General features: G+C 63.8%; 1 protein-coding gene and 1 long non-coding RNA gene across 2 annotated transcripts in view; both read right to left on the bottom strand.

Moving 5' to 3' along the window:
- Positions 1 to 514: 514 nt before the first annotated feature.
- On the bottom strand, positions 515 to 1,708 carry LOC120583733 (uncharacterized). Its single transcript, XR_005647861.1, has 2 exons — positions 1,004 to 1,708; positions 515 to 924 (listed from the first exon to the last, which is right to left on the bottom strand). It is a non-coding gene; the product is annotated as an uncharacterized LOC120583733 (long non-coding RNA).
- Positions 1,709 to 2,736: 1,028 nt separating this feature from the next.
- Positions 2,737 to 9,927, bottom strand: part of SPPL2B (signal peptide peptidase like 2B) — a 14,786-nt gene continuing 7,595 nt past the window's right edge. Inside the window, exons 6-13 of the mRNA XM_039839009.1 lie at positions 9,681 to 9,925; positions 8,167 to 8,248; positions 7,717 to 7,791; positions 7,520 to 7,582; positions 7,348 to 7,447; positions 6,842 to 6,919; positions 5,317 to 5,477; positions 2,737 to 4,409 (exon numbers count right to left, since the gene is read on the bottom strand). Of these exons, the coding sequence (XP_039694943.1) occupies positions 4,206 to 4,409; positions 5,317 to 5,477; positions 6,842 to 6,919; positions 7,348 to 7,447; positions 7,520 to 7,582; positions 7,717 to 7,791; positions 8,167 to 8,248; positions 9,681 to 9,925 (1,008 nt within the window). The 3' untranslated portion in view covers positions 2,737 to 4,205. The remainder of the gene's footprint in view (positions 4,410 to 5,316; positions 5,478 to 6,841; positions 6,920 to 7,347; positions 7,448 to 7,519; positions 7,583 to 7,716; positions 7,792 to 8,166; positions 8,249 to 9,680; positions 9,926 to 9,927) is intronic.

The following is a 9,927-nucleotide window of genomic DNA, read 5'->3' as shown; positions in this document are numbered from 1 at the left end:
CGAGCTGCTCCGCGTCCTGCCTGGCCACAGACCGCGACCCGGCCTCAGGAACCCGCGGGGCGGGGGCGGCACCTGGGGGGTGCGACACCTGAGCTGGGGGCAGCACCTGTGTGGGCTGGACTCGGACCGGGGCGGGGGCACCTGAGCTGGGGGCGGGGCGTGAACTTCGGGGCGGGACCTGGGAGGGGGGCGGCTCAGGCTGGGGAGCCCAACCCGCCCCCTCTGGGGTCCCCCGGCGGGGGTGCCCTCCCTCTCCCCATCCGCCCTACCCCCGCCCCTCCAGGGCGTCACCCGCACCCCTCGCCCCCCTGCCCACCCCGAGTGCGCCCCTTCCCCTGCGCTCTCAGTACAGCGGGGTGGGGGGTCCGTCCCAGGCCCCTGGGGCCGGCATCAGGTGGAGGGCAGGGCCTGGGCAGGTGACCCGGATGAGAGCGGGGGAGGGGTGCGGGGACGCAGGGAGCGGATGTCAGGGAGGAAGAAAACTTGCGAGGCGGGGTGTCCTGAGTAACTACGATTTTTTTTTTTTTTGAAATTAACTTTTGACTTTAGAACAGTTTTAGGTTTTCAGAGAAGCTGTGACGTGCCCGTGTGCCCGCACCCAGGTCGCCATTACTGCCATTACAGGTAGTGTCACAGTTAAGGAACTCACATGGACACATTATTAACTGACGCACATGCATATTCCCTCTGCCCTCTGTCCCAGGCACCCCTGTGCCAGTCAGCCGTGTCCTTGGAGCTCTCCTGGTTGTGGCAGTCTCTTGGACGTTCCTGGTCTGGACGCGGGCCCCTGTGAGCAGCTTGGCAGACACCTCTCCCCTGGGGTTCATCTGCTGTGTCTCACGTCTGCTGGGGCCATGGCTGGTCTCTCGGGGAACTGGCACCGCCACGCGGCAGCCCAGCCTCCCCTGCCGCTGCGTCCACCCTCTGAGAGACCGGGCCTCTGTTAGAACCACCATCTTTGTCCCCTGGCAGGTCCCAGCTGCCCATACATGGTCCTGTTTACTGAGCACGTGCGGGGACTCAAGTGGGTCCTCTCTGGTGTTCGCGATGATCCTGCAGAAGTAGCTGTCACCCCTTCGGGCAAAAGAGGCAGCTGCAGCCCCAGAGGGCAGCGACGTGCCCAAGGTCCCACTGCCACCACCTATTTTTGAGCCAGGACAGCTGTGCAGAGGTGGGGGGCGGAGCCTATGACCCCTGAGGCCACCCTTCTCTCTACACTAGGGACGATGCCACTGGACTCTTTCTGGAGCTACAAGCCCCTGACCGTCTGGTGATGTGCAGGTGCCTTCCCCACGTGGCTGAGTCTCCCGCCCCGCCCCTGTCCTTGAATGCTGGCACCAGCCACGCTCACCTCCCCACCGTGGCCTGGAGCTATCCTTCCTGCATCCTTTGGGCTCAGCCAACAATCACCTCCTCCAGGCAGCCTTCCCTGATACCTGCCCCTCCAATGAGAGCTGGGGGCCTCTCTGATCCTCACCAGGCTGAGGCCCCTGGGCCAGAGCAGGGTCTGAAACTCACATACGCATCCTTGGGCCCCGGGCGGGAGCCTGGCACACAACAGGCACTTAATGAAAACTGCTAGAACGGATGAGTGGACGAGTGAATGAATGAATGAAAACGCGCGGGCTCTGGCCTACTTCGTGAAAGGAGCCATCATCCTCACAGCATTGCTTCAGTCTGCGGCTTACGTGCAAGATGCTGAGCTGTGCACCCTGAGGGAGCAGAAACGCACTTGAGGCGCAGCTGTCCCCTCGCGGCGCCCACCACAAGTCCTTGCATAGGACTGAGGGACAGCCCAGCCGACACCACCATTCGGCCGCCCAGGCACTGAGCTCAGGGTCGCCTGGGCTGTGCCACCACCGTGACAAGGCACTCCTTTTAGAAGATCTTGTCAGTGAATCACTGATAGTTAAAATTTACAAGCACCGGCGATTTTAAATATTCTGGAATGACCTTGCGGTGACTAAGCCACCCTCCCCTGCCCGTTTAAGGCAGATTTTGCCCTGAACCTCGCCCGTCCCCCAGGCGTTGGGGTCCTTTTGCCCGAGAAGAGGGGACGGTGACCACACATCTCTGCTCGGGCCTCGGGTGGCCCCTGCAGGCCGACTGGCCTTGGAGACTTGCCTCCCGTGTGTCTAGAGGAGGGGCCGGCGACGAGGCGGTGCAAGTGGTCTCCGGGGTGTGTGCTCCTGCACAGGCACAGGCGTCGGCATGCGGGCGCCCGCCTAGGCACCAAATCCGGCCCCCGCCTGCCCTTGCACAGCTTAAAAACAAGACAAAGTTTGTTTTTAAATATTTGGAAAACATCAGAGTATTTCATGATGTGAAAACTACACGGAACAACTCACATTTAGATGTCACCAACAGCTCTGGCTGCAGTCAACCCACGTGCTCGCACTTGTGATGCTTCCAGCCTGCGTGACCCACAAAGCCCCACTGACCGCCCGGCCGTTACGGCAGGTCCGTGGCCCCTGCCCAGGTGATGATTCCCATGCAGACTTTGATGACCACGGACGAGCCAACGGCATCCAAAACACGGGAACAGGCTGAGTTACTGCTAAGCTTCCTTCAACTCCAAAGTGCCACTGATTAGGACACCACGCACACGTGGCACCAGCGGCACCGCCCGCGGACTCGCCCCCAACCACCAGGCGGGTGTGGGAGCAGGACGAGCCCTGCCTGGCGCCGGCTCCCTCCACTCACCCCACGGCGGGAAGGCAGAGGCCGAGCCCTCCATAGAAAAAGCTGTGTTTAATTATAAGATTCGAACAGAAGCGAGGCGGACACTGCGAAACGAAAACTTTAGGAACTAACATCCATCCGCCTTCTGATTCCACGACATTTGTCAGATTTCCAAACAGAAAAGATTCCACTCGGAGACTGACGTGCACAATGGCCTGGGGCGCGGGCTGAGGGGCAGGCGGCGTCCAGCCAGGCCACCGAGGCTGCATCAGGTCCAGGACACTCTCCTTCTGGAGAGTAACACGCGAACAGGCGGAAGACACCGTTTGTGTCGGGAGAAGCGTGGCCAACACGGCAGCACGTGGTCTGCGTGGCGCTGGTGTTTTCAGGGCGTGCCTGGCCGGGCCCAGCCCGCACCCCGTCCACAGCGTGGCTGGAGGGTCTGCACCCTCACAACAGGCCAGTGGAAACGCCTGCAGACGGGAGCCGGGGGGCTGCGTGGACGAGCGGGGGAGGGGCGGGTCCCCCCCAGATGCCCCTGGCTTCGCAGGTCGGCGGTGACAAGGAAGGAGGGTGCCCGGGCGTGGGGCCGCTGGGCCAGCTCTGCCGTGCCATCTGTCCTGAGATTCAGACAGCCCTGTCAATGAGGTAGAACTCAAAAGCCAGTTCCAGATTATTCTCCCATGTTCCAGAAGCTCCTCGCCCATGCTGCAGCTGGAGGCAGGCAAGCTGTGTAGCTGGCGAGGGGTGAGGACGTGCAGATGCCCGTGACATGGAAAGGGCCCAGTCCCTCTGTGCTGTGAACAGGGGAGCAATGCAGAGACCAGAGCCAGCCCGCGAGGGCTCCGGGGGCCGCCCGGCCCCGCACCCACCCCACCCCCAGGAGGGGCAGCTGGAGAGGAGACACCACCGGGGTTTCAGAAAGTCGTGGCTGTTTATTAAGACACGCAGGGACCGGGTGGGCACAGGCTCCAGACGCGCCCGGGGCTGATGGAGGAACCGGGCAGTGCGTAGCCAGGCGCACCGTCAACTCACCGCCGGCACGGCTGGTGGCCCTCCTCACGGCCCCCCACCACGCAGAGGCCGGTCTGGACCCCACGGCAGCCGGGCCGAGGGCTTGAGTCCACACCCCTGGGGCCCCGGATCTCAGCGTCCGGACCAGCTGGACCAGAGAAGGAATGCCGTGGCCTCCGGGACAGATGTGTCCCCCTCCTGCCCAGGACAAGGGGAACCTGAAGGAAGCAGCAGTGAGGTGTAAGCACCAAACGTGGCAAATCTGAGGCCATCGGCGGATGCAGGTGACGTTTCCTGCCCCTTCTGAGGTTCCGAGAGGCTCCAACCAGGCAGACTGTGGGCAAGGACCTCGGTGTCCAGGGGCATGGCAGGCACGGGAGTGGGCAGTGGGGCCGGGGTCCAGGTGCAGTCGGGTTCAAGGGGGCAGAGAGGATGTGAGCATCGGCCAGACCAGAGCACCAAGTTGAAGGGCCAGCGGGTCCGGTCTCGGGGACACGGCCACACTGCTGCTAGGCCGAGGCACCTGGCAGGCCTGCGGGGTCGGGGGTGTAGCGGACAGGGCTCGTGGGGTCCTGGGGTGACACGTTGGCCACATCCTCAGGTTCAGCCAGCTCTGACGGCTGCGGCTGCTGGGACTGCGTGGCCTCGGGGTCTCTCAGAGGCTGGGGGCCCTCAGCCGAAGCCAGCGCCCAGGAAGGCTGAGGTGGGTCCTTCTGCAAGAGGAGAGAGGCCGGCAGTGAGGCGCGGGCAAGGCCGGTGGGGCCCTGAGGGATGGGAGGGCAGAGATGTCACCGTCCCAAGGGTCAGGCCCCAGGCCCAGGCCAAGCAGATCCAGTCCCAGCGGCCAGCATGTGGGCCGCAGGAAGGGACCCGAGGCAGCAACCTGACTCCGAAAGCGCTGGCTGTCCCGCTCCTAAACCTCCTAGGACAGCCCACCGGCTCTGTGGCAAAGGCCTTCCTGCCCGAGGGCCTGGGAGAGGGGTTGGCTGGGGGTTGCTGAGGGCCACCGGCCCGAGTGTAGGTGACTGATTGGTCAGACTGGATGCCAAGGTAGACAGGACGAGTACTCTGACTTCTCCAAGGCGGAGAAGTAACACTCACGTCATGGCATCGCTGTGCGGCGTGTCCCAGCCCCAGACGCCCCCCCGGGGGACAGAGTGCCAAGCTGAAGCTGTGTAGGTGAGGACCAGGGTGGCCTGCATTGTCCCTGCTTTTACAAGTTCATGGCTGGACCTGGAGGTGCCAGGTCCCCTACAGAGCCCACCGCCTGAGCTGCCACAGCTGTCGCCCTGGCAGAGGGGTTCCAGGGGTCCCCCAGCCTGGCCTGGCGCTGTGTTCTCAATGTGGGGGCAGCCGGCAGCCAACACCCAATCAAATGTTGCAGGACAGGTACGTCCTCAAGTCACAGCTGGCACAGCAGCCACAAGCTGTTTTCTCCACAGGGACGGCTCGGGTCCCCACAGCCATGCGGATGTGACCCCCAGAATAAAGCCTTCCAGAAACGGGGAGGCACAGGCCACGGGGCAGGGGCTGTGGGCTCGGCCGCTTCGCCCAGCTTCAACCCGGGTAGGACTCGTGGGTTATTACTTCTCGCAGGCGTCATAGCAAACCGGTATTCACCGCAAAGCCGCTGCCCGTCCAGAACATGCCCAGCTCCCGGCGCCACAGGGCCAGGCCGCCGCTAGTGATGAGCGTGCAGGGCACCAGGTAGAGGAGGGCCGGCTGGCCACGCTGCATGAGGGCCAGGGCCATGAACGTCACCAGCAGGCCGATGCCGTAGGCTGCAGGGACAGAGCGGGGCGGGTGTCACCTGGCTGGTCCCTGAGGCCACCCCTGCCCTGCTGCCTCTCACATGGAGTGGGAGCACTACAGACGTGGTACAAGGCAACAGCTAGGGCACTTTGGAAGTGAACAAAACCTTCTGGCATCTTCCGGAACACGTGCTCCCACTGAGCTCCGGGATACAGGTAAAAGGGGAGTCAGATGAGAAAACAGGAGTGAGTGACCGAGCAGCAGAGAGGCCGGGGACAGGACGGGACACCGGGACAGGACGGGACAGGAGAACACAGGGCCATCTGATCAGCAGCCAAGAGCTGCGGGAAGGGTCTGAAACCACAGAAGCAGCTGAAGAAAAGGCCACGAATGTGCCCCGATATCTTGTTTTTCTAAACCTTTAGTTAGAAAAATTATTTTGAGTTAGTGTGCCGTGAGCATAGAATAAGTTAATCCAATCTTTGGTAACGGAATGGCGACCCTAGAAAGGAATGTTGTGTTCCCACGAGACACCTGGCAAAACATCGAAGGTGACAGGATGTGCCGCCTGCAGTCTGCTCACAGGGAGCGAGCCGGGAACCGCGCGCATACGGACGTACGCACGCACGGACAGGCAGGGACGCAGCTGTCCCTGGACTCACCTGCCAACAGAATCCCCGCAATTGTTTCGAAGTAAAAAGTTACAGGAAAACGAGCCTTTAACCGCAAGCTTCCTCGAGGGCCCAGAGCGGGGTCCCCGGCCTGCGCTCGGCTGTCCTGTTCGCTCCTCGCCACACGCTCCCGGTGGCATGCTCACCAGGGAGGGCTCCTGGCGACACTCGTGTGACTCGGACAGGCGGTGGAAGGGCTGCATGCAGCCGCTGGAGAGGGTCCAGAGGGACTGACCCACGGGACCTACAGGAGCACCTGACACTGGCTCACGGGTGACTTTTGCAGCTGGGTCTCTGCGAGACGATCTTGAGGCCGTAAGCCCAAGGGAAGGCTCAGGTGCAGAGCGCCACAGCCACGGGGACCAGGTGGGAGGGGGCAGGCGGTAATGACTGGAAAATACGCCAGAAGGCCAGCCTGTGCCCTGTGCCACGGGTGCTGGGGCTGCCCCATCTCCGGGGGCAGTGGCCGGGGAGTGCGTCCCACCAGCCTGGCTCCCTCGCGGAGGGGCTGTGTGCACCGGCTCTTCCTCTTAAAAGCCGAGGAGCTGGGGACACGGCTGAACTGGCTGGGGACTTTTAAAAAACAATCAGGGCTCGACACAAATGTCATCTCTGTGTCAATGACTTTGGTAACAAAAGAAACCAGTAGAAAACAAGAAAGAGAAAGACAGAAGGAAAGAAGAAAGGGTAAAGCACCCCGCCCTCCCCGAGGCGGCGCTTACCGATGGTGCAAGCCACGAAGTAAACCCGCGATGACTGCACCTGGACATCGAACCTGTGGCAGTATGCCACCAGCAGCCCTGGGGGGAGAGGACGTGAGCCAGGGACCAGCTGCAGCCCTGGCTGGGGGACCGGCGACCGTGGGGTGAGGCTAGCACTGTGCACCACCCCGCCCAGCGGCTGTCACTGCCACTTGACAAACGGCCGTGCCGCCAGCTCAGGATGGAGCTGTGACCAGGCCAGTGCAGAGCCACAGCACGGAGTGAGGTCCTGCCCGGGTGGACCCTGGGGGCACTGTGTGCAGCCGTGGCCGACATAGGCAGAGTTGCCCCTGGGCAGAGTTGCCCTCAATCACAAACCAGCCCCCCTGCCACTTGCTGTGCCAGGGCGGTCCTGTCCTCACCCGCTTGGCTCCACTTCCACCCACTGGCCCCTGCCCAACACTGCAAGGACACCTAGGCGCCCTCAGGGCCATCGGCGCACCCAATGGCATGCCCAGCCGCCATACCTGGGACCAGGATGTCCCCGAAGCCCAGGAGAGAGAAGGGTCGGTCGCACAGGGCCAGTGGGGACGCATTCAGCCTGGGCACCTTCAGGACCATGGGCAGCTGCGGGGAGAGAAGGCGGCAGCTGCACACCCGCCCCGCCCCCAGCCCCTCCGCCTCCCGGCTGCGACGTACCTTCTCACGCGTGGCTGAGTCCGTGGGCCCTGTTGCCACCTCTACCATGATGCTGTTCCCGCTCTAACACAGGGGGCAGCGTCTGGCGTGAGAACACAGGGAGAGGAAGCGTGATGAGGCCGGAAGTGCAGGGAGAATAGAGGGGGGGAAATGGCCAGCAGGAAGTGCAGAGGAGAGGAGGGTGGGGGCGGGGCCACCTTGGTCAGGAAGGGCGTGACGAACACGAAGAAGACGTCGTAGATGAACAGCACGAGCAGCAGCAGCGTGCAGGCCTGCGGAGAGACTCCTGAGGGGCGGCCGGCACCCCGCCCGCGCACCCCGCCGCCACCCCCCCAGGAGGCTCGGACCGCCCCGCAGGGAGAAGCCTTTCTGAAGACCCTGCCCTCGGCAACAGGAGACACGGAGACTGTTCCAGAAGCAACATCCGGTGGAGGGTCTGAGCACAAGCCACGCTCCAGTTCCCCCAGCACAGGAGGTGGCAGAGGGGAACGGCTGGGGGGCACTGTCACATCCCGTGTATTCCTAAGTGACTTCCATGGGGTCAGCTGGACAGGGACCTCGGGCCCAGCCTCAGAGGGAAAGGCCAGGGCAGGGCCAGGTGGCACCAAGCCCGGGGACGCCCAGGCCCCGCCCCCCAGGGCCCTCACCTTGAAAGTGGGGAGGCGGATGGTCTTGAGCATGTAGAGACAGAAGGCGATGCCCAGCGCATCCTGGAGGATCCAGGCCCACCTGGAGGGCAGCGCGGCATCAGTCCCTGGGACGGGGGCTGCTCCGAGGGCCGCCACCCACCGGGTACCGTCCCTCTCGGCCACCTTGGCCACCAAGCGCTCTGGAATACCCTGCCCCCGGCCTGACCCCGCTGTGTCGCGAAGACTCCTCTGCCGCCAGAGGCAGTGGTGTGGGTTCTGACGGACCCGCCCCATTAGAACAGGTGGGCAGTGACGGCCGGCATGGCGGGGGTGACTGACCCCTGCACTGCACGCACCCCTGGAGACAGGCGGACCATGACGGGCCTCTGTCCCCCACAACCGTGGCTCCTACACCCAGATCACAGGACGGAGGGCCGTGCATCTGCTGGGTTCACATCCTTTCCCAGTGACATCTCTAAATCACTCAGACACTCGCGCCCGGCCAGGCTCCAGGTTCCCCATCGGGGCAGAACAACGGGGGAAGCGGAGGCGACACTGCTGTGAATGTCTGACGTCTGCACCTTAAACCTGTGCGGTGAGGGCCCACGTCGGAGCTCTGAGAAGTACCTGGCCTGACGGCAGGGGCCGGGGGGACAGGGGTGCTGGCCCTGTGCAGTACCACCTGCTCCTGCCCGGGCTCTGGGCTCCCCTTCCTGCCTGCCCTGCGCCCCAGCCGGGGCTGTCCGTCCCCGTGACCTATGAGGTGCATCACCGGACAGAGGATGAGAACCTCACCGGCTGGGGAGGAGCCGCAGGCGCCCAGAGGTGGGCCCGCGTGGCCTGTTCGTTTACGCGACGGAGCATCTCCCAGCTTGGATTGAACTGTGAGAGCTCATGTATTCATTATGTGCAAAGAACTCAAAATATTTTCTCGTTTTCCTTCTGCCAGTTAAATCTGTTGTGGCTCCAAAAGGAGGCGCCGCCAAGAGCATTTAGCCGCCTCGGGAGTCTGAGAGACAGCGCCAGACGGTGTCAGCGGCAGCAGAAGGGGGCCTGGCCCAGGCCAGGCTCCAGGCCACGCCATGGGCCCACTGTCCCACGGGGAGACTGATGGGAGGCGGCCACCTCCCTGCACCACCGCGGGAACAGGACGAGGGGCGCTGGGACCAGGGAGCGGCCCCCTGCCCCATCTGGGCAGTCCTGGAGGACACGGGATCCTGGGGGACCCGGCCCGGGGCATCCGGGCCAGGGGGGCGTGTGGCATCTCCTAACCAGATTCTAGTCACAGCTCACGTGGCACCCGGCAAGCTGAGTGAAACCGAATGTGGCGTCAGCTGAGCTGGGCACACACCTGGATGCCACGAGGCCATCACTACCCGGGGACTGAAAGGAAGGCTTTCAACAGCCAGGTGCGAACCCGCTCGGTGCCCCCGAACGGCCTGGGGAGTGCGAGTGCGGGGAGGTCACCAGCCAGCGCTCAGAGCGCCTGAGGACAGCCCCCGGAGGGAGGGGCCGCCCAGGGCAGCACTCACTGGTCCTCATTCCGGAAGACGCCCCACACCACGCTGACGGCCACACAGAAGAGCGCCAGGAGCAGCATGCGGACCTGAGGGCGCTTGTGGAAGTAGGGCAGGCTGTTGTCCCAGATCCTGGGGGGCAGAGCAGCCATCAGGGCCCGCACGCCCCTCACCCCCCAACACCCTCTGACCCTCACAGCCATGTCCCTGCCCAGCACCCAGGGGTCACCACAACTCCTGACCAAATGCCGCTCGGCCCCCT

Source organism: Pteropus medius, unplaced genomic scaffold, assembly GCF_902729225.1.
Source record: "Pteropus medius unplaced genomic scaffold, Ma_sr-lr_union100, whole genome shotgun sequence".
NCBI classification, from domain to species: Eukaryota; Metazoa; Chordata; class Mammalia; order Chiroptera; family Pteropodidae; genus Pteropus; species Pteropus medius.
This window is presented reverse-complemented; position numbering and strand designations above follow the sequence as displayed.